Source organism: Urocitellus parryii, chromosome 3 (assembly GCF_045843805.1).
Source record: "Urocitellus parryii isolate mUroPar1 chromosome 3, mUroPar1.hap1, whole genome shotgun sequence".
Classification (NCBI taxonomy): Eukaryota; Metazoa; Chordata; class Mammalia; order Rodentia; family Sciuridae; genus Urocitellus; species Urocitellus parryii.
Window position 1 is genome coordinate 88,123,652 of NC_135533.1, and position 24,467 is coordinate 88,148,118.

The 24,467-nt window shown below is 46.6% G+C and overlaps 1 protein-coding gene across 1 annotated transcript in view; it reads left to right on the top strand.

Moving 5' to 3' along the window:
* Window positions 1–24,467, top strand: part of Mindy4 (MINDY lysine 48 deubiquitinase 4) — a 111,302-nt gene that overhangs the window by 39,829 nt on the left and 47,006 nt on the right. The window contains exons 6-8 of the mRNA XM_026401552.2: window positions 14,871–14,929; window positions 21,035–21,141; window positions 23,502–23,618. Of these exons, the coding sequence (XP_026257337.2) occupies window positions 14,871–14,929; window positions 21,035–21,141; window positions 23,502–23,618 (283 nt within the window). The remainder of the gene's footprint in view (window positions 1–14,870; window positions 14,930–21,034; window positions 21,142–23,501; window positions 23,619–24,467) is intronic.

A 24,467-nucleotide genomic window follows, 5' to 3' on the forward strand; every position in this document is an offset into this window, starting at 1 on the left:
CAAGGACTCTTGTATCTCATTTCAAGTGAAAATGGCTGCCAGGAGAGGCACAGGAGGCAGCCTCGTTGGCTCAGGGACACATCTAATTTTAGTCCGGGGTGTGCTCCTCTCAAGCTGGCCCCCGGCTTACTCATGGAAATTCCACAGCTCTTGGGTTTAATGTGTGAGTGGTGTAATGCTCAAAGTTTGCAAAGCAACGCATTTCTCTCTCTCTCTTAAGAAATGCCCAGAAAACAGTCAGTCTTCTGTGTTTTGAGAGTAGGTCAAAATTTCCTGGAGATTCCTTTTCCTTGATGGGCAGCATGGGGTGGAAGGAAGAGTAGCCATAGGAGCCAGCCTTGGTGTGGCTTTTCTCTGTCCAAACTAGGGCAAGACAAGAGAATCCCAGGGTCTCCCTGTCTGAAAAGACCTTGGGTCATCCACTTGGTGAAATGGGTCATGGACTCTGGGGATTCATGGGTCAGTAGGATAAGTTAATTTAAAAAATGCCAGAGGACTAAGGTCAGGTTCAGAAACAGATTCAGACACCCATGAAACTTATGCATTAGGGGTGGCCTCTTTAAGGGAAAGAATAAAGAAGTATCTCATTTTTGCAAATTTTCCAAAAATGCAAGACCATGTGAATACATTTCCAGATTGTCTTGGAAGGGAAGGTCCCTGAAGTGTAAGCCCCTTTACCTTCCTGGTACAACAGAGATTATTCAGGTTATTATCTGCTGGCAAAGAAAGGACCTTGAAACAGTTTCAGAAAACTTTTAAAAGTTGAAGTAGGAATCATCTTTTGAAATAAAGGGCCAACTTTTTAAAAAAGTGAACCAATGAAGCTTTTTGAACTGTTTGGCCGTGTTGTTTTTTTATTTTCGTTATGTGGTTGTGACCAGTGTGCTGTGGACTGGTTTGTGGACCACCGTCCACTGGTGGGCATGGACACTCTTCCCAGCCTCAGTGTCGTCCTCTGTAAGAACAGGGCTAGCCCATCCCTGGGCTGCTCTCCTCACACGACGTTTGTGAGAATTAAATTTAGAAATGGGCTCTGCAAGCCCTTGGGAAAGGAGAAGGTGTTTTCCAGATAAACAATTAACTATTGTAAGGGCAAAACTATAGTATATATTTAGAACCCCCAGAATGTCACAAAAAGGGAAGTTGAAGCCCAGAGAAGGTGCACAGTTCCCAAGGCCACTTGGAGAAAGTCATGAGCTTCCAAAAAATAAGTGTGTTAAGTGCGTGCCTCTTGACCTTTCTCAGAGCAAAGGGGCCGATGCTCCCCTCTTTCTGGATGGCTATGGGGCCGGCGCCGGACCCAGAGAGTGCTGCTTCAAACAGGCCGAACACAGCTCTTTAGTGAGTGCAGGGTTAGGGGACTGTTTTGTGAGTTGGAAATGAAAAGACTTTATCCTTGAAGTTGTTCCATGTTCCCCTTTGGCCTGTTTCACCAAATAGAACCTAGATGGGTTGGATGTTGGGTGGGACTGGGAGAAAGCCAGCCTCTGTCTTGGTGTGGATGTCTTCCATGGATATCTGGGTTGGCCTTTATCAGGACAGCCAAGGGCAAGTGCCCCAACGTGGTTTCTCTTGGTGGCTCAGCAAACGTGTCCATGTAGCTCTCCTGTCCATGTGGCCACTGGTGGCCACTCTTACCTACCTTTTGGGCAGCCTGTCAGAATCTTCCCTTTCAAAACTCCAAGGATGACTTTAGACTCCTTGGGACAAGGCCAAATTCCTCGAGGCAATCCTTTCCATCTCAGGGAGGCAGGGCTGGGAACCTTTGTCCCTGGTACAGACATCCCCACTCCTTACTCCCTCGAGGCGGGAGGTCAAGCTTTCCAGGAGCCCCATCAGAAGCAGCCACAGTGGTCCTGCTGGCAGGGTGTGTGGTTTGGGTTCTGCTTGCACCTGGGACCTGCGTGGTATGGGTCACATCTCCAGCAGTGGCCATGGTCTTTAGGATCATCCAGCATTTCATGGTGGGTGGACGTGGTTGACCCTGGTAGCCCAAGCTAGCGGGGCAGAGGGGTGGTGAGACAAAGATGGAGGGAATTGATGGGCTTGCACCACTGTGCTTGGTAAGCTGCCTGACTGAGGTGGAAGAATGCTTACTCTATGAACTTGGCACTGTTTTAGGGATGTACTCTGCGGATGACCACTTTTTCCCTCAAGAAGATATTTTTCCTTGGGTGTGACATCACCTCTCCCAACATGCTCACTGTTGAGCAACTCCTGCCTCTGGCACTGGTCACCTTGTGGAGCTGGGCTTAGCCACACCCAGGAAACTTCAGAGATATGGGCTGGGAGGACCACAAAGTCCTGCTGGATTGCATCTGCCTCAGGGAAGAGCAAGGGACCTGTCCTAATGCATTTTGGGTCTGAAGGAAAATGCAAACAGTGTCTCTAATATCCAACCTGGGATGCATGGAAGTAAACTCAGCTGAGGGTCTGCAGCCTGAAACTGTCTGTCTGGCTTTGCCTCCTGCCCAGAGGGTCTTGGGAAAGCTCTTCCCCCTGACCCATCCCCACCAGGTCCAGGGCTGCTGGGTTAGACTCAGTGATCTGGATTGGCTTTCCAACCTTCCAGCTGGATGTGCTGCATCTCAGGTGAGCTCTGAGAACTCCTTGGTTTCCAGAGGGAGCACTCACTCAATACCAGTTGTATGCTGAGGCCTTGAGCCAAATTGGAAGAATGGGAGATTGACATGAGGGAAGGTCATACAGTCTTGTTTTGCAAACTGTGTGCCCTCGAAGGAACCCTCTGAATTGAAGCCTAGGGTAAATTTCTTCTGTGTTCCTGGAATGTTCCAGAAGCCTGCCTTGACTCACGGAATGGATACACAGGAAGGAGAAGTGTTGGACATGGCTTCAGATCTTGCTCTGGCTCTGCATACTTCTTGTCCAGGGAGTGTGCCAAGGCCCGTCAGGAGGGACACATACGGAAAGAGAGTTATGCTGAGAAATCATCACCCTTGAAGAACAATGGTGCAGGAGGCTGAGTACAGCGTGTGTTCTCTCCAGCTCGATGGCCCCAGGCCGATGGCTTTTCCAGGAGAAGGCAGGGAGAATGCAGGGCCATCAGTGGTCCCTGCCCCCCAATCTGTCCTCACCCGGCGATCTCTATCTTTGTCAACCTTCGTCATCATGGACCCGGATAAGAGACTTGGGTAGGCAGCGTAATTCCCAATTAGGGATTTTCAGTAGTTTCAGGAAGATAATTTATTTAGGTTGAATTGTTAAGGCAGATTGTTTTTACAGTATTCCAAGCAGTGAGCTTTCTCACAGGAAATATCAGACCAGGCAATTATAGTCAGGTTTTCCACATCCTTCAAGAGCAAAGGAAAGAGAGAGAATTTAAAAAAAAAAAAAAAAAAGAAAAAAGAGAGCTTCCTTTTATTTTATTTTATGAAGTTCAGCAGTCAACAGTTGGAGAACTGGCAAGGCAGAGTGTCAAACTGAGCTCTGTTAACGTCCCTAGGCATCATGACAGTGAGTGCCCACGGTGACAGCTCCGTGGCCTAACCCCTCATGAGATCTCATGGTCTTCATGACTTGATTTTAAAAATGCCTGCAGATTAAGGCTGAGGGGGGTGGAAGAAGCCCCCCCAGAAGCCTGGACACCTCCCATCTGCCGGGCTGACCGCCCAGAGGTGAAGACACTGGGGGGACTTCCTTCCTCTCCCCAGAACTTGGTATCCTTGTCGCTAACACCAAAGGTCCCGCTAAGTGACTTCCCAGCGCCCCCAAGTCTAACCACACCCCTGTCCCTTGTCTTACCAATAAGAGGTTTGGCTGGGGCTCCATAGGAAGCCGAAGAGAAATGGGAACAGGAAAGTGAAAAGAAAAAAAAAATATTGTTCCTTCTGTGGAGAACTTAGATGTTTTTAAAAAGTCCCTTTCCATCAGCTAAGCCTTCAGGGATGCTACTCAGAAAGGCTTACTACTTCTTCCAGCGTTCCTGAGGGCTGTTGAAATGCTGGGGGCTGTGCCTGGTTCCTGCTGGGAACACAGGGAAAAGAGCACCATCAGCTGACCTGAGGCTCCTCTGCAGTGCTCAGGAGGGGTGGGTCTGTAGGGCCCAGGATCACTGGATATCACGGTCCTTACAGCCTCTCAAAGATGGCCCACTTAAGGCAAGGGGAGACTCAATGGCCTGTTGATATCCATCTTCTCTGGCAGTCATTGGTCCCTTGCTAGTTTGATCCTCGGTTGGGAAAGCCAGACTCTGGCCTGGGGGCTCTCAGGTTTACTTGTCTTTTTGCAGTGCCTCAAGGGTATCTCCTGTATAACATTGAGCTCTGTGGGTACTGGGCATGCTTATCTCCTTACCACCTCTAGTGGGGGTCCATATTTATATATGCACATGTATCTATCAAGTAAGAAAAAGCCTTCCCCTCCCTTGGGCTCGCTAACTTCTTATTTTTCATTTACAGGTACTTATTTTCTGCATCTTTGGAGATTATTTTGCACTTTAAAATTTCCAAACTGTTGATATGTCAATAATATTATTAGATTTTCTACTGCCCTTTTATTTTTGTTGTTCATTTATTTATTTATTTTACGGTGCTGGTGGTGATCCAACTCAGGGCCTCACTCGTGCCAGGTTAAGACAAGAGATCCCACTATTGTACGGCCCCCTCTGCCCTTTTCTCAAATATTCTTACTCTACTCTTTGGTCACGATTTTCTCCAAACTCATGGTTGGTGCAGTTGTCTGTGGTTTTATTTCATATTTCGTAATTAGGTGTGCAAACATTAGGTTTTTAGAATGGAGGTCATACTAGAATTTTCTCAGCAGACCTGAAGCAATTATAGGGAGTTGAGTACTAGTCTCAGCGTGTACTTGGTTCTCACGACCATCAGAAAACTAATGTACAAAGGAGCCTGACCTTAACCTTCCCTGTGGCTGGTACTGCAGGCTCCAGTGTCCAAGGGCACTACATTCAGAATGCAAATTGGGCAGAGTTTCTTCTCCTTGGTGAAACATATCAGTAAAACTATTTGTGTGTATGTTGCATATTTTGGGGTGGGAAATGGGAGTGAATTTTAAATTAATTTTTTTAGATAAGTATAGATATTTTGTTTTGTTTTGTCTTTTTTGAGACAAGGTCTGACTAGGTTGCCCAGACTGGTCTCAAAGTCATGGGCTCAAGTGATTCCCCTCCCCTGGCAGTCTCCTCCTGGGTAGCTGGGACCACAGGTATGTGCCACCACACCTGGCAGTGATTTTTAAAACTGACTACAGATGGTTTCAGATTTTCTGTTTGTTCTTGAATCAACTTTATGATCCTTCTAGAAAATGGTCCAGCCTGTCAATTTTCAAATGCATAGTTTGACCTTATTCATATTCTCTCTTCTTACTGAAAACATTCTACTTTTAATGTTTGGTTTTATTCTTCCCTTGCACTCTTAAGATCAGTAATCATACCCTCCTTTTCTCGTAATCAATTTCATCAAAATTTTGTCCTTTATTAGTCTCTTCAAACAACAAGTTCTGAGGATTGCTGAATCTATTTATTATTGGAATTTTTTCCTCTTGTGTTTATTTTTCCTTCCTTTCTGTTCTCTTGGTTTGCCCTGTTGTCCTTGGGAGTTGGAAGCCTGGCTCCTCACTTATTTTATTTTTTTTGGTACCAGGAATTGAACTCAGGGGCAATTAACCACTGAGCCACATCCCAGCCCTATTTTGTATTTTATTTAGAGACAGGGTTTCACTGAGTTGCTTAGTGCCTCACCATTGCTAAGGCTGGCTTTGAACTTGAGATCCTCCTGCCTCAGCCTCCTAAGCTCCTGGGATTATAGATGGGTGCCACCACACCGGCCTGGCTCCTCACTTTTGACTCTCCATAATTACAGGCACCTCTGTGCTGTGTGTTCCCTTCTATTTACCACCTCAACTGCTTTCCACAAGATTTAATAAGTGTGTTTTTAATGCTGACTGCATTGAAATGTTTTCCAGTTTCTACTATTGCCTCTTTAAAGTTTACTGATACTTAGGTTCTTTTGGGGACAGTGTAGAGGAGCTCTGTCTTCATTGCCACACCTTTTTAAATGTCTTTACAATAAAAAATGCAGTTTGAAATTTTTAGAGATGTGATTTGTGTCCTGCTGTATTACCAACTTTCCTAGGTATGCTGTGTGTACTTGTCAAGAATATGTCTTATTTAACAGTTGGGTTTATTGGATCAAGCTTATTATTTTGATGTTCAAATATTCTTTATTCTTATCCATGTTTTTTTCCTACTTGATCTATTATTTGATGAGAGAGACATGGCTAAAATTTTCCATCATGCTCACAGATTGGACGGGTTCATTCTACTTACTTTTTGGTTCTATGTTTTAAGATTCTGCTGTTAGGAGCATGGAGGTTCATGGTGGCTAAATTTTTCTATTGAAAATTTCCTTTTGTTTTTTCTGTAATTACTAGAGGTTTTACTAATGTTTTAATTCCAAAAATATTTTAATCTGAATATTTAAATTAAATAATTTAATACTTAGCTATATGGGCTTCTAAGTGGCTGATGAAAATGTGGCATATTTCTTTCCCAGGCTTTCCAATGACACTTTTGTGTCATGTGTCTCTTGAAATAGCACATAACTAATTAGAAGCAAAAATCTCATCTGAGCATCTCCTTCTTTTAACGGCAAAATTAATTGATGTTTATAGCAACACAATTCAGAGGGGCCAAGCTATGGAGCCAACCTAGGTGCCCTTTGACAGATGAATGGATAAAGAAAATGTGGTGTATATATACAATGCAGTATTACTCAGCCATAAAGAAGAATGAATGGCATGGCTGGCAAATGGATGGAACTGGAGATTTCATGCTAGGTGAAATAAGCCAGATTCTGAAAAAGCAAAAGTCGAATGTTCTGTCTGATGTGCAGAAGCTAGTCCAAAATAAGAAAAAAGAAAGAAAAGTAAAGTGTGTATGTGTGTGAGGCAATTCCACCAAAATAGAAGAAAGATAAATGGGGTAGAGGAGGGGATTGAAAGAGAGGGAGGAGGGGGAGGGATAGGGCTGAACAGTGCGATGACTCTGACCTCACTTCTCTGTGTGCCTATATGAACACACCATGGTGAGTCTCACCATCTTGTGCATCCACAAGTCACAGTGGGGAAAAAAAAAAAAAACCAACAGTAAGTAAATAGCAGAAAGATCCATAGAGTAGAGGGAAAGGAATTGGGGAGGGATGAGGGGAGAGGAGGGGTAAGTACCGGGGACCGAGTAAGAGCAAATTTCATTCCATGCTTTTACAATTATGCCAGAGTGAATATTAAAGTCGTGTAAAACTAAAAACACCCAATAAAATTTTTGTCTTATCATTACTCATATACTTGAATTCATTTGTCCTGTTCCATTTTATACTTTCATTCTGCCACTCTTTTTCTTTTGTCCTCCCTTCCTTTTCTTTTGAATTGGTCACTTAAAAAGGAACAGGCGAGTGGCATTTAGTGCATTCTTCCTGTTGTGCAACAGCTCCTTCTGTCTAGTTCTGGGACATTTTCCTCTCCTCTGTTGGGCATTGTCAACCCGTCCCTCCTCCCATCCTCAACTCCTGGGCAGTCTGTGATGCTTCACAGAAAAGGAACCATCTCAGATAATATGTGGCCTTTTGTGCCTGGCTTCTTTTCCTTAGCCCTACTGTGTTTGAAGTTCATTCACATTGTAGCAAATATCGATTATTTCATTCCCTTTTGTGGCAGGGTAATATTCCCTTGTATGGATAGATGACTTTTGTTTATCCACTCATGGATCAATGGACGTTTGGGTTGTTCCACCTTTTGCCTATCACAAACCATGCTGTGAACATCTATGTGCATGTATTTATATGAGGCCTGATTTTCATTCCTCTGGGACTAGATACTTAGTAGTGCAACTGCAGAATCAGATGGTAATGGTTAACTTTTTTATGAAGTTTTTTTTAATTATTAGAGCATTATAGCTATGTATACCATTGGGTTCATTTTGAAAAAAATATACATGCATGGGATTTGATTTACTCCATTTCAGTCCGTGGTGCTCCCATTTAACTTCTGTCCTCCCCCACCCCCTTCTCCTTCTTCTACTCTGTTGATCTTCCTTTCACTTATTTGTTTATTTATTTATTTTCCATCTGTGCTTTGTGCATGTACATAAGGGTGGAATTCACTGTGGTATATTTACACATGCACATAGAGTGATTTTGTTAAATTCCTTCTGCATTTTCTTCCTTTTCCAGCCCTCCTCTCTTCCTCCTGATCTCCTTCCTCTACTCCATGGATCTCTCCTGTATCCTTATGATTTTCAATCTTCTCCTTTCCCTGTTATTTCCTTAATTTTGCTCCAGCTTCCACATATGAGAGAAAACATTCGACCCTTGATTTTCTGAATCTGGCTTATTTCACTTAGCATGATGTTCTCCAGTGCCATCCATTAACTGCCACATGGCCATTATTTCATCCTTCTCTGTGACTGAGTAAAACTCCATTGTGTATAGTGACCACATTTTCTTAATCCATTCATCTGTTGATGGGCAGTCGGGTTGATTCCGTAATTTGGCTACTGTGATTTGTGCTATCATAAATACTGAAGTGGCTGTATCACAGCACTTTGCTGATTTAGTTCTTTTGAATGTATACTGAGAAGTGAGATAGCTGGGTCATATGAAGGTTTCATTCCCAGTTTTTTGAGGAATCTCCATACTGCTTCCCGGAGTGGTTATGTAAGTCATTGTTGTTTATAGGTAATTGAACTAATTTGCAGTTCTCCCAACAATGTGAGTGTACCTTTCCCTGTACATCATCGCCAACATTTATTGTTGTTTGTATTCTCGATGATTGCCATTCTGACTGGAGTAAGATGAAATCTTCCTGTAGTTTTGATTTGCATTTCCCTGATTGCTAGAGATGTCAAACATTTTTTTTTCATATTTGTTGGCAATTTTTGTTTCTTTAGAGAAGTGTCTCTTTAGTTCCTTCTCCTGGTATTAGCACACTGTTTGAAGGAATGCCAAACTGTTTTCTAGCAGCACTTTCTTGTGATTAACTGGTCTGTATTTTTTCTTTTCTTTTCTAATTTGGAAATATACATTATGTTTTTAGGGTCTTAGCAGTTATTTTTAAGATTTTGATTAGGATCAGTTGCTGTTGTAATTATTCCTGTTGTTTTTATTGTTATCTCATTATCATTCAGGTTTTTTTAAGTGTCTAGAGTTTCTTTTCTCACCATTACTCCTATTGTAGGCTTTCCTTCTAAGTTCAATTTCCTTCTTCCTGAAATGATTAAGCCCTGTAGCAGTTCACTTGGTAAAGGTCTGTGAAAGTAAACTTCTTTTGTCTTTGCCCCCAAATGTCTCCCTCTGTCCTTATTTTTAAGGATATGTTGGCTGGGAATTTCCAAGTTGCCTGTTATGCTTTCTCAGTTCGCTGATGATGTTATTTCATTGGTTTACAGCCTTTATTGTTGCTACTGAGGTCTGTTATGTAAGTCATTGTTGTTTATAGGTAATTGACCTTTTTGCCAAGATTTTTCTCATTCTCTTTGATATTCTGGTAGTTTCGATATGACTTGTGTAGATGTGTGTTTATTTTTACATGTCTCATTGAGGCTCCGTTCGTTTCTGTGAGGATTCCTGTCTGGAAAACTCTTAGCAATTGTGTTTTCAACTTCTTCTTTTCCAAAATCCTCTTTATCTGTCCTTCCGTAACTCCTTATAAATGTACATTGGGCTTCGGTATTTATGTATTTACATATACACACATTTTTGATGATCGTTTGAAAGTGAAATTCGGGTATCATAGCATTTCACCTGCAAATATTTCAGCATGTATTTTTCGTGGACGAGAATATTCTCCTGCACTATCTCAGTATAATTGTCGCACCCAAAAAACTTCACGTTGATTCAGTAGCATCATCTAACACATAGCCCATAACAAAATTCCTCCCAAACGTCCCCTAAGTGTTCTCGGACTTATTTATTTTTCAATCTAGGATCCATTCAGCGTTCACCCATTATTTTAGTTGACTTGTATCTCGGGTCTATTTTAATCTCATATAGTTTCAGTTTTTTACCAAGAGCATTAACTTATTGTCTGAAGGATGCTTATATTCTAGATTTGCAGGTCTGTCTCTTCCTAGGTTTACCTTAAGCACTTTCTGGGCAGAGACAATGTGTATGTGCTGCTGTGTCCTTCCCATCATGTCACACTAGGAGCTCCTAATGTCACTTTGTTTTATTCTTGGTAATATTAAGTAGGACCACCATAAGGTGGTGTAGGCCAGTGTCTTCATTGTCATAATTTCCCCTTTGCACTTAGTAAGTAATTCGTAACTTTCAAAATACCTTGTTCCTCAAACACCTTTCATCTAATGGTCTATGTTGATGATCTTGTTCCATAAAGGATTAGATTGGTATAAAATGGTGACTTTTCCCATTTTATCCTTCCTTGTACATTTGGTGGTTGGCAGTGTTCTGTAGAGAAGGACTTTTCTGTTCTCTGTCTCTCGAACTCTCCCTCCATATTTCCTTCTCTCCTCCCTTACCTCCTCCTCCAGACTCATGGATTTTTTTCAATATTCATCATGTCATCCATTGCCATCACTATACACCCATAAATCAATTATGGCAGGACTGCATAAGCTGCTTGTTCTTTTTTCATAGTGTCTCTATTCCTTATAATTTCCATTCCCTTTTAAAATATTTTCTCTCATCTCTAATGGACAGTGTCTCTTAGATTGTCGTTCTATTGTCTTGATTTCCCGAGAGCTCTGTGTGCCGTCTGCTGGTGTTTACTCATGGTGGATCGTTCTCTTGCGTGTTTAAGGGTTTTTTAATTTAAGCACATTTTCAGTGGACTTTTTTTTTTTTTAATTTTACATTGCTTTGGTTAGGTGTGCTGGGGGTGTCACTGAATGGGTAAAAATTTATGTTGATTTCCTATATTCTAGATTTTGGGTCACACGGGTGGAGATCCATTTGAACTCCATTGACACTGGGTTCTGATACTGAATCGAGTTTGATAGTAAGTGATCAATATCTTAATTCTAAGGAGTCAACTTTCTTTTGGAACCCATAACTAACTCACCCATGTGCCCAGTGCCGAACGCAGAGGAACAGGGCCCTTCCTCCTGTCTGTGTCATGTTAAGAGCTGGTAGGCTCCTGTGGAGCCTGTCAGGAGACAAGGGCTTGAAAGACCTTCCACAAGACCGTGACCAGGGCACGCCAGTCCTTCAGAGTCCCTATGTTCCATGGTGAGTAGAGACCTCAGGCTTCGCCCATGGTACTACCCAAGAACCTGAAACCCACAGAGGGTAAGTGACTTGCTCAAGGCCATGTAGAGTAGGGGAGAGCAGGGACAAGAACCCGCTTCTCCTAGTGGCACTTTTTATTCAGGCAAGAACTTAGTCACTCAGGAATTGAGTCCTGATCCTGTGTAGGCCTGAACACGCTGCCCTGGCCCTGGCTTCTCTCTATGGGGCACAGAGAGGAACTGGAGTCGGAGGTGGAGACCTCAGACAGAGCAGGGTGTCTGCTGCCTGGGCCCCGGGGACTTTCTAGACACACACTTTGACACAAATCTCTGGGCCGTCTGCACAATTACACTTTGAAAGTGCATTTGAACCCCTTGATTCTTTTTGTCATTGTTGTTCATAATAGTGTTCACTCAAAGGCAAGAACATGCTTTTAAACTGACCTTCTAAACTCAAAGCTGACACCACAAAGGGACACATGAAAAGAACAATAAGCACAGTCTCCATGGGTAAATGTCACTTGAAGGCTCCTCCGGGGAGCTCTATGGGAAACAGGCACAAAGCTTCTAAGCTGCCCTCACAGCTGATGGATGGCCCTCTGGGTGGAAGTCTTGTGACCAGGGAGAGGCCCCGCTGTTCCCTCTGCGCCAGGAACATCATCCCCACCCTCTCCATCATGGCTCAGGGCCACCTGCCTGCCTTCAGGAGCCCAGGGAACAGTAGGGATGGTTACATTTTATCCCATGGAAGCTTCTGGGCAGGAGGAAGACATGCAAATAGGAGGAGAGAGGAAAGTGGAATATTTGAAGCCAGCGGCCTGACCCAGGGTCCTGGCTCTGTCACTTCTGAGTCGTGAGAACTTGTGTAAATCATCAAGCTTCTGTGAGAGTCACTCAGGCATTCAACACGCATTCATGGAACGCTGGCCACAAGCTGGACCCCCGGGGACCTGGGAGACCATGAGAGTTCTTTCTTCCTCCTTTACTTTCTCCTCGTTGCTGTAGCAGATTACTAATGACTTTACACTAGAATTTATTATCTCACAGTTCCAGAGGCTGATGTCTGAGATGGGTTCCACAGGATGAAGGAGCTGGCAGTCTGGCTGCGCTGGAGCCTTCTCACCCCTGGCACCTGCCTGTCCTCTTCTGCCTGTGGCCAGTTCCTTTGCCTGCAAAGCACAACACTCCTGTCTCTCCTATTATCATCACATCTCCTCCTCTTCTGTGTCAATCTTCTGCCTTTTTCTTATATGGGTCTTCAGGACTCCATAGGTCCCTCCTGGAGAATCCAGGATGACCTACCTCCCCATCACAAGATCCTCCACAATCCCATTTGCAAAATGGCTTTTGCCATGTGACATTTGCAGGCTATGGGGATTAGGACGTGTGTATCCTTGGGGGCCAGCCCACCACACCACGTCCTGGGCAGCTTATGTCTGTTCATCGTACACCTCCGGGTCTCCCCTGGGTGGGGAGATAAGCCTGCCTGATAACCCCACACAGATACTGGGAGGGTGAGTGCAGAAATGAGTCCCGACATGCTTTGGAGTTGAGAAGGAAGGAGGGAACATTCCAGGTAGGCTTTAGGGGATTAGTATGAGCTTGTCAAGGACATTCTACATGGAGTGAGCAGCTTATGGAAAGGTATAGGGGCCTGGGCTCAGATATTCAGCATAGAAGAAAAGCAGGTAGAGTAGAGTGGCCCAGAGGGCGATGAGGCTGGGCAGTAGGTGGCCAGGTCATGGAGAGCCTTGGAGGCTACCTTCATGGACCGGGTTTTATTTTATAAGGAAACTCTATGTGTGGTAGTTATTGCCATTACCTTAGGAGTCATTGTTTGAGTTTACACCTGTGCTGCCATTAATTTGCTATGTAATCCTGGAAAAATTACTAAACCTCTGTGAGATGCTGAAATATCTGCTTCGTCAAGCTGTTCTGAGAAGGAGGTGAATTCTGAGGTTTGCAAAGCACTTAGCAGAGTGCCTGGAACGGTGAAGGGAGCCAAGGGATTTGTTGTTGTTCTTATTTGCTTAATAAATATAATCGTCATTGTTGATGGCAATGGTGGCGATGATGGGGAACCCTTGGAGCATTGCAGCCAGGCTGCAGTGTCGTGGTCCGACGTGCTTCGTAGAAAGATGACCAGTGGAGCTCTGGGGGGCTGAGGGGTGAGCCACACTCATGATCAGAAGAGCAGCAAGGTGAAGATAATCCGGGTGAGAGATGGAGAGGCTGAGAGCATCGGTGGGTTTGAGGGAGACGCTGGTGGACGTGGGGTGGACGTGAGCAGGCTTTGCCCCTGTTGTCCCCCGCCTTTATTGGAGGCCATCTAGTGCTGTTGCCTCTGTGCTCACTTTTCTGACAGGGACACTGAGGCACAGCAAGGGGATGGTGCCTTGCCTTAGTCTCCAGATGAGACCATTCTGAAGGGACAGGTCAGGGGGCTCAGGTCCCCAGCCAAGCATGGTGCAGCTCAGTTCTTCCTCGTGGCCATGGGCTCCCTCCCCCACGCCCCCACTCCTCCATGCCTTAACCCCTCTTTCCAGCCCATCCTCCTCCCACACCCCATCAAGAGCACCTGTAGACTCCTGGAGGTGTTGGACTGAGGGGATTTGGGGTTTGAAGGGAGGAAAATGGCAGGGCTGAGTGGCGAGGTCTAGTGGAGGGTGGGGCTGCCGGGGAGGGAGGTGGCCCGGGTTAAAAGCAGCCCAAGAAAACAGGAGTCCAAAGCAGCACGTGCTCTCGGGTTGAGGACTGGACGTCCTCTGTGGTCTTCCATTCACACCCTCCATACATCTTCAGGAGGAAACCGGTTCAATAGAGTGTACTGTGGCAAGACTCCGATTGTTACTTCAATCATCTCTTACCCGGCACGGATGTTAGAGGAAGAAATATTTCAATGCCACGTTCAAAAGAGCCGTCATTTTGAAACATAGTGAATGGCTTTCAGAGAGTGATGTAATGATGTAATGTTGTTATTTTTAATGGAGTCTTTAAACAAAATTATTTTCCTTTAGTGTAGATGGATGCATGCTCCAGGACAAAAATAATCTAAGGGAGCGACCGACCATACAGGTGGACCATGTTAAGGAAGCAACAGGTATAAACTCAAATTTACAAATCAGAATCACAGGTCAAATTTTCAGGTAACAGAGGGATAGATACAGGGCAGGTTCCTTTAAACGTGTTGGTACATCTCAGAGGTCTCATACATGGCAACTGACGACTTTGCAAGGACACTCGGGGAGCGAAAACAAACAAAAAGCTCATAGAGATTAGATGAAAAAAGTCTGTGCAATGATTACAAGACTTGATCTCTTTGTGTGTCTCCCTGCAGTATCATAGTGACATCAGTGAAATGTGTTGGCATTCAGGGCTTGGCAGGTGTCAAATGATGGAGCTGACTGTCCTATGTCGGCTGGTGTGGTTGCCTCTTTGTGAGAACAGAGCATTGACAGGCACCTTGGAGGCCATTTGGTGGTGTCATTGCCGTGGAGCCTGTGCTGAGAGAGGGGAAGCCACACTCTGGGTGACCGGGCCAGAGCTGGAAAGAACCCCCACCACTGGACTCCCACCAGCATTCCTTCCAGTCTCCTCTACTGTTTGCATTTCTCTGTCATTCCCCAGCACATTGACCTTTTCTTTTTTCCAGGAAAAATCAACCACTGGCGTCTGACAAGGTGGATGATGACCTGGGTGCCCTGCAGCTTGGTAGGTGTGGCCAGTGCCTCTCTGCTGTGCCCATCAGAGTCCTCTCTAATTGCTCTGCCTGGGGTGGTGGGTGGTAGGTGCTCTCTCCTGGCTGGGGCGGGGGCCCCTGTCATGTCACCTGGCCTCAGGAAGCAGGGGTAGGCTTCTCTCCTCTCTGTTGATGTCTTCTTTGGCTACTGACTTTCTCTCCTGGAGAAATCCTTTTGGGAAAGCTGGTCACTTCTGGGTGCAGGCTGGGGTTGGGGGACCAGGGAAGCCCCTTCTGCATTTGCAGTTTCTTTTAAGATCATTCAGAACCTACTGAGGTTTTCAGAAGACAGTTCATGGTTAAAATATGAGTATTGCTCTGCCTGGAGAGGTTTATCCTTTTAAAAAATGTATAAACAAGGGGGAGGGAGACAGAGAGGGAAAGGGGAAGAAAGAGGGAATGAAATGGACCAAATTATCCTAGGCGCATGCATGAAGATACCTCAATGCATCCCAATTTTACATGTAACAAGAAGGCATCAATTTCAATAGAAGTGCCTGGTGTGGTGGCGCACACCTGTAATCCCAGTGGCGTGGGAGGCTAAGGCAGGAGAATCATGAGTTCAAAGCCAGCCTTAGCAACTTCGTGAGGCCCTAAGCAACTTGGCAAGACCCTGTCTCGAAATAAAAAATAAAAGAGCTGGGGATGTGGCTCAGGGGTAAAACACCCCTGGGTTCCATCCCTAGTACCAAAAATAAACAAAATAAATAGGAGGAAGACTATAGAGGAGAGGAAGGGAACAGGGGGAGGGAAGAGAGAGGAAAAGAGGTAGTCCTGGGGATTGAAATGGAAAAAACTGTGTTATATGCACTTGTGACTATGTCAAAATAAACCCCACTATTGCGTATACCTATAATGCACTAAAAAGTTTATAGACATACTATCGAGGTGTGAAATACAAATACCCAAGTGTATAAGGTGCACGTACCCTCAGCGTTCAGCCCTGGGCATTTCTTGTGAGGATACATCTGCGAAACTGCCCTCCGAGATCAAGATAGGGAACGTTTTTTTCCACTCTAGTTTTGAAGCAATTTTTTTTCTCTCTCTGCAATTCTGTACCCTCCAAGACTGAGGGCTTGGCAAAAGCCACTGTAGAACTAAGGACAACGGGCCAAGGACTGGACGGGAAGGGATGGACTCCCGTGCTGTTGCCGCTTGCTCCCCTCCTGGAAGCCAGCCGGTTACCTACTGGGCCATTCTGGCTGACGAAAGCTGTTCTCAGATGCTTTTCTTCTCCATTTTTTAAGCATTCCCTTTTAAGCTGCAGGAAGAGAGCAATGCCCCCGTCAGAAGTTCCTCGTGTGAGACGTGCGCCCGACAGTCTGCTTTGATCAAGTTGAAAGCCAGGGGCAGGCCTCTGAACTGTGCAGGCAGGGCTTTGTTTATTCTGCTTAACTCCCTTCAGAGGTAACGGAGCCTCTGAGTTTTAATCACCAGAAATGACTGGTGGGGATCACTGGGGCCTACCCAGGAAGGGCACGTTTCTGAACCTGGCTGTGCAGAGTGAAGGATGGAGACAGGAAGCCCTGGCATTCAAAGCCTTCTGGGAGGTGCTGTACTTGAAGATTTTCCGGTGAAAGCCACTCGTGTTTGGACACAAAGCACAGCAGCTTCTGGCCTTCAGAACCCAGAGAGCATCTATTGGAAGGAAGGCCTTTAGCATTCTTAGAAGCCAGGTGTTTGAAGTGTGAGTGCGTGTGTGCACGTGTTTCCTGAGACAGGCAGACACCCTCGGCTACTGACTCAGCTAGAGGTGTAGAAAAGGTAAAGGGAAAGAGACCAGTGGACCCCGTCACTAAGACAGTTGGTGGATTTTTTTTTTTTTTAAGTACTAGGGATTGAACCCAGGGGTATTAACCAGTGAGCCACATCCCTAGCTCTTTTTATTTTTTATTTTGAGACAAGGTCTTACTAAGTTCCTGAGGCTGGTTTTGAACTTGTGATCCTCAGCCTTCCTAGCTGCTGGGATACAGGTGTGCCACTGCACCGGGCCCCACTAAGAGAGTTTATGGGAGACAGAAGAGTAGAGTTGGCTTGGGGGAAGGGGTTGCCACAGTGGTGTAGAAAAAAAGTGTTAAATTTGGTTACTGGCAGGGCACCCCCTTCCCCACCCTGATGCATTTTTTCTGTGGTTCAATTCAGTAAAATTTTGCTAGCAACTCCTGCCTGCCAGGGTGGGGGCGAGGCTCCACTGAGGGCAGACCCAGCTGAGCGAAGGACACTGTGCCTTCTTGGAAGACAGAGTTGGGTGGGACCAAGGAGGAGAGGTGTCTTCTCACAGCAGCGCATGAAGCACATGAACAGTGTGCTCGGCTGCCTCAGCAGACATGGAAGCCAAGTCCTGTGGTGGGTTCTGGAAGTTTCCATAGTGAGGTGGCATTTAGATTGAACTTAAAGGATGGGCAAGGTCTTGCCACATAGGCATGGGGCAGGAACCACATGGGCAATAGCTTTTGGGGGGGGGAGAGAGAGAGAGAGAGAGAGAGAGAAAATGAATTTATGGCTGGAAGAGAGTGACCTGGAGGGAAGTGGGTGGTTGGTGGGGACGAGGCTGGAGAAGACTGGGGAGGCAGAGAGGACTGTTGCTGTGCTAAAGGGGTGCACGGGAATTTGCTGGGCAGGAAGGAGTCCTTGAACATCTGTGCTGTGCCTTTAGGGCTCTCTCTAATTTAGATATAGGATGGATTTTAGGGTAAGAAACCGCACACTGGAGACTGGAGAAGGGCTCTTGGGATAGTCTAGAGGTGTGATGAGGCCCCTATTCTTTCTGGGAAGACCTCTGGGTACTTCAGGGGTCTGTTCAAATACCATCTCTATGGGGCTCTTTGACCCTTTATGGCAGAATTCATCGTCTCGCCCCTGAAACCTCGCACTCGTTCCTATTTCTGCACTTGACCCTGTTTTGTTACAATTTGGCACTGTCTCCCTCCGGGTAGGGGTGGTACTTCTTCGTCTCTGTACCTCCTCTGTCCCTCACAGAGTCATCCGAGAAGCACCCGAGACACTGATTCCCATAGCATTGGAGGAAGGAAGGTGGAGGGCACACACAAGACATTCCGGAGGCAGAAAAATCCAGAGGCAGGAGCAACGCAGGGTGGGAGAGAGTTACAGTTTCAGCCTGGGGCACTGGTGGAGGGCGATGGGGTCCTTTATCAAAACCAGAGCCTGGCAGATGGCTGAGTTTCTGATGTTGGATGCTTCTAGAACATATCTTGACCCACTAATATAGATGTCACATTCAAATTGCTCATACAGGAAAAGAGCTACATAGCCCATTGTCTCTGTAGAATCCAAAGGATGAGCATCTTTCTCCTTGGTATCTTTGACTCCTACTTGAAATACCATATATATGTGTGTATATATACATATATACATATCATATATATACATATATCTATGTATAAACATACACACAAAAAGTTTTTATTTCATTTTTATTCCTCCGCCGGGTAGATTAAACGTTGGTATGGGAAAACAAAGACCCTTGCTTCTTTCCTTTTCCACCAGACATTTATATGAGAACCTTAAAAATAGCATTCGCAAACCACTGGCATTTGCAGCTGGTTCAGTCGGCTTGGCCAACATGTCATTCCGGAGCGCTTTGTTTTTCCCTTGCACAGCGGTCTCGCCACATCTGGGCCTGAGGCCTTCTATGTGGTCCTGAACCCGCTCCCTGCACTGGGCCAGTTCCTCCCCGTAGAAGCCTGCCCCCTCCTGCCTGTGCTTCATGGAGCCGGCTTCCCTGGGCTCCCAGCCTCCACCCCGGACCACTCTTGGCCTAGGGAGAGCGTGTTTCAGACCGGGCCTCCTCCCTGACAACCCCAGACTAAACAGAGGCCCCTCCAAATAGGCTTACATACCACCGCTTCTGCCGCTTCTGTGCCATCAGGAAGTAGCCTGGCCTGGTCACCACCAGGAGACCTTCTGGGCCTGGCAGTCACTAAGGTTACTCTGCCCCTTGTCTGGGGCCCCAGGTTCCCAGGGTGGAATTAATTACAGATCTCTGTTCTTCCAGCCAATGGTCTCCATGTCAACCTCTGCAAAATTCTGCCCATCCGCCTCCCTTCTCCCTCTTCCTTTCTTCCTGCTGATCTCTCTATCTCTCTTTATCTTCACCAACCACCGTCTCTGGAACTTCTTCCTCCAGGAGCGACCATTGCTCAGGCTTTGCCTGTGTCTTTTTCGCTTGTGTGTGTGTGTTCTCACACGTGGTGTGGCACTATAGCTACCTGGTATTGTGTGCCTTGCTGGGTCTCTGACTTTCTCCACTGGGCACCATGTTGTTAAGAGCCATTTCTGTGGCCGGGTGAAATGAAGACATCTGTTCTTTATTATTTCAAGTTCCTTTTATAAAGCTATGGTCACACAGGGGTTGGGGTTGTGGCTCAGCAGTAAAAGTACTTGCCTAGCACGTGTGAGGCCCTGAGCTTATCCCCAGCACGGCCAAAAAAAAAAAAAAAAAAAAAAAAAGAATAAAAAAGCTATGGTCACAGGATAGCTTTTACAGAGATTCCCATTAAGATGGCTTATCATTTAAATTCATCTTTTTATGTAAATTCCAGACTTTTTTTGGAGGGGCTGTACCAGGGATTGAACTCAGGGGCATTCGACCACTGAGCTACATCCCCAGCCCTATTTTGTATTTTATTTAGAGTCAGGGTCTCACCCTGTTGCTTAGCACCTCACTTTTGCTGAAGCTGGCTTTGAACTCACGATCTCCGGTCTCAGCCTCCCAAGCTGCTGGGATGACAGGCGTGTGACACAGTGCCCTACCCAGACAACTTCTTTTTTTTTTTTTCAGCCCAAAGGTAGAATCTGTCTCCTCATTCACCGAGTGTCAGGCATTTGCCTTGTGCTATGGCTAATTCTCCCCTACAGGAAATAAGGAGGCTATAGAGGAAGGTGTAAGCTATGTGTCCTGGGGATATTGACCTGTTGACACCCCCCACTCCACAATAGGCCCACTGTAGCTGCATGTGTAGGGGACCGCATTCACAGTGCCTAGCCTTGGTGGCCTCCAGGAGTGCATCCTGCCCAGATCTGCCCTGCTCAGCTTCACCAGCACACTTGCCTTGGGATGGTTTCTCCCTGGGTCCCCTATCTGAGTGCTCTGGTAGATACAGTGGCAGTATTAGAAGGGCCAGTTTTTTGGGGCGGGGGGGGGGCAGGGGCTCACCCAGCTAGAAATTTACAGGCTGGTGCTGCTGAAGACTTTGGTGGAGGCTCTCAGGGCCTCCATTGCTCCAGCTGTAAGAGGACTATATCTGAAATCTGGCTTAGCATCTTTTCTGGCAGGAGATCCAGGACAGGTAGGAACCTAGGATGGCTGAATGGTTAGCAGTCGGCCTGGGTCTATATCCTGTCTCTGCCACTTCCCATCTGCCTGACTGGTGGTCAGTGACTCCCCAAAGTCTGTCGTTGGGGGTATTCATTTTATTCTCTTGGGCTGAGGGTGCAGCTCAGGGGGAGAGGCTTGCGTGGTGTGCACGAGGCCCTGGATTTGATTCCTAGAACTTAAAAAAAAAAAAAAAAAAGCACGATTCCTTCGTTGGGCCATTATGCAGGTTAGGTGACACAATCCAAGAGGCCAATAATGTAAAGCACAACAGTAATAAACTATGACTAGAGTTATTTTTTCAGAAACGCTTCATTTTCTTTCCTAATTCTGTCCTCCTCGTGTTTTTCTCAGGGTGAGCGATGTGTGCATCGTGCCTGCTGTGGGTAGGAGTGCCTCTGAGCTAGGCTTTTTCTTGGCCGGGCTTGGGGGCTCGGGTCCTAGGCATCCATTCATGCTGTATCCCCACGTGGCATTTCCTAGTGGACCCGTTGCTAAGTATCACCCACCCGTCGTATCCTTGTGGCATAACCAGGGAGGGATCATAACAAGGAGCGAGGTTCCTCTTGATCTGTTTTCTTTCCTTCTGCTGAAGCCCTGAGGCCTCTAGCAGAGGCTGGGGTGGAGGCTGGAGGAGCCATCCTAACCCCCAAACCTTCTCTGGACTTGTCATACAGCACCACTGACTTTATGTTCTGTTCTCTGTGAGTCATGACGTGGTCTATTTTTCTCCCCCACCCAGAGGATGTGGATGATACGTCGATAAAGGAAGAGGTCATCCTGTCCCCAGCCCCATCAGTACTCAAGCTGCAAGTAGCATCAAAGCCAATTGACCTCTCTGTAGCAAAGGTAGGTGTCCACTTGGAAGTGTCAGGAGAGTCCCACGTTAAAATACTGATATGGGTGCGGTGATTTTGATCTTTTTGGTGCAGTCCTTCTCATTGTAATATCTTGGTCATTGTTGAAATGGAAATTTGGGTGTGATGTAGAAGAAAACCTTACTCAAGGGTCAGGAAAATGGTTCAGGTCCTGTCGAGCTTCCCCTAGATGGAGAAGGGTGGGTTACGTCCTCCCCGTCCAAATACCTCAGGACCCAGTTCCTCATGTGGCTCAGAGCGGCTTTACCGCATCCCTAAAGGACACCCCCAGAGTGGGGTGGGATCAGGGTAATTGTTCTCATGAGGTTGGTTCTGATCCCAAGCCAGCCTCCCACACTGGGCTCTGGCTGGGTTGCCATGAGGGAAGGACAAGGAGGGCAAACGATTCCTCAGCACGGTCCAGGTTCACGCCTGGGGCCTCCTGAAGAGGTCAGTGGTCACAGGACACAGGGAGCCGGTCCCTGGCCTCAGTGGCTGCTCTGCAGGCTGTCCTGGACTCCCTGCTGTGCTCAACCACCAGCATGATCTCACTGCTCCCCTTGGCCAGAGGCTGTCCCCCATGGGCCTTTCAGCCAGGATCCAGGAGGTAAAACAGGCCCTCCTGGGGACACAGCTGGCTTCCTTCTCTTCCCATTTACTACAGATTGACTCAGCAGGTCACAGGTCACAAAGTACAGGGTTTTCCTAGAGGTTTGTCCTTTCCTTTCCCGTCTCCCTCCTCTCTGCCTCCCTTTCCTTCTCTTCCCAGAGGATGGAGACATACTTCAGGAGCCCAAAGCAGGGAGTGGGTGCTCTGGCCTTATAACCACAAGGTCAGAATTCTTCGCAGAGGGTACTCCCTTTTGGGGTCAGACCTAAAGATCATGTCCAAAAGCAATGAGAAAAAGGGAGGCCGACAGAGAAGAGGGCTCAGGACACACGGCCTCCATGGCAGGTAGAGCCCAAATTGCAGGCTGTGGGCTACACTGTGCTGAGCCTGAATCATCTGTTGCTCAGACAATGGAGATGGAGTTTAGCCAGAAAATCCAAGTCCTTGTAGTTGCTAGGTTCTTGAGAAATGAGAAACGCAGTTTAAACACATGGGGGATTGTAGTTGGCACAAGAAAGGGAACTGGCCATGAAAGGCAAATTCACACATTCAATGTGTCATGGGCCCACATTTGGTGACACAGATGCTTCTGCCATAGAGATTTCCCTACACTCAAGGAAAGAAATAATCACCACTTCTAGTGGAAAGTATTTGGAGACTATAGAAAAAGCCTGACCTGAGAGTTGGAGAATCTACCTGTGGGTCCCTGAGGCTTCAGGGTCCCCTTGGATCTAAAACCCTGGCCATGAGAGGGCAGTCCAACATGGGGGTGGGGAGGCTCTGCCTTCCCCTCTGAGGGTCTGAGAGTAGAGAGGGGTGGGTCCTTCCTGCGTTCTGGATCACAGAGCTTGGGTTGATGGGAGGTGGACAGTGAGCTCAATATCATCTCGGAATCTAAAGACAGGACTCTGAAAAATGAAGGGGCTGCGGCGTTTGGAGCCCCTTCTTGGGGTGGTGGGATGTTCAAGCAGAGTTCACTGGGGATCACTCAGAGGTGGCCCTAAAGGGCTAGACAGTATATATTTTTTACTTTGCGTGCCCCATGGTCTTTATTGCAAATACTCATCTCTGCTGTTGTAATGTAAAAGCAGCTGTAGGCAAAATGTAAACAAATGAGCACCTCTGTGTATCAATAAAACTTTATTTACAAAAACATGGAGGCCAGATTTGGTTTGTGGGTTGTAGTTTGCCAACCCCATATCAGAGCACTGGTTCTCAGACTTGGCTGCAAAGTGGAATCACACGGAGGCAGTTTGAAAAGTACTGATAGTCGGGCAGGGGAGGTGGCTCAGCCTGGCATGTGGGGAGTTCTGGGTTTGATCCCCAGCATTACAAAAACAAAACCAAAATAAAACCAAAGATGCTGATAGCAGAGTCCCTCACTCAGGAATTCAGACTTAATTGGAGGCAGGTTTGTCAACTTCTAATCTTTCCTATGGAAGTTCAGAAGACTTCCAAGGTCCCTTGCAAAATGAAAATCTTGTGTTTCAAGTCCTCTGTAAGGCACCTATGAAGACCTTGGCCCATGTCAGCACAGCCTTGTTTGGCTTACAGATGTGCAGAGGTGAGACCCTTAGGGCCGGGTTTCTCTTCCCTCAAATATGAGAAGAATGGGCTTGCAAAATAAAGGGAGCCCAGCTAGCGAAGGCACTGCCCTGCTATAATTTGAGTCCAGCTGAGCACCGAGCACTGGAGCAGTGTTTGCTTTTAAAACAACCAGTAAGTCTTTCTTCTCTCCACAGGAAATAAAGACCCTTCTGTTTGGTTCTTGCTTTTGCTGCTTCAATGAAGAATGGAAACTTCAGAGTTTTTCCTTCAGTGACACGGCTTCCTTAAAATATGGCATTGTGCAGAACAAGGCAGGTTGACCTTCGGGTTCTCAGGGGGCTTTCCGCTGGGTCACTGTGGTCGGGGTGGGGACGTCCCCTAGCTGGGGTAATGCCACAAGCATTGGCTGGTTTATCCAGGGCTGGCTACTTCATGTTGGACAAGGTATCACTTGGTGCAGGAACTTCCCCGTGTGACTGGTGGGGTGAGAGCTGGAAACCCAGACCTTCTTCTTAGCAGTCATTCTAACCTAGCACCCACTTGCTAGGAGTGGTCCTGGGTGAGGGGGAGCAATAGGAGGCCCTCAGTCTGCTCAGGTGCACTGCAGGGGCTGTTGATGCTGCTCAGTTCCACAGACCCTTTTGGGAGGTGCTACAGGGGATTGAACTCAGGGGCACTGGGCCACTGAGCCACTCCCCCAGCCCTATTTTGTATTTTATTTAGAGACAGGGTCTCACTGAGTTGCTTAGTGCCTCACTTTTGTTGAAGCTGGCTTTGAACTCACGATCCTCCTGCCTCAGCCTCCTAAGCTGCTGGGATTATAGGTGTACACCACATCACCTGGAAATTTCATGTTACGGTATGTGAGGCGATAAAGTCACACCTGGAGTGCTGAGGTGACTCACAAGCTGAGCTCACATAAGCAGATGCTGCTGAAGGGGCTCACTACCAACTGAGGTAGTCAGGAAAGACTTCCTGGAGGAGACGGCCTTAGGATAGGTTTCAAGGACTGGGTAGACAGTGTATAGCCTGTATACATTGAAGCATTTCCCTGGATGACAGGAAACCTATGGTGACACCTGTGGCTTCACACCTAGCTGGTTATGTTCCTCCCCTGACACACTGTAGACTGATCCCTCCTCTGGGGGCCTTGTTACCCC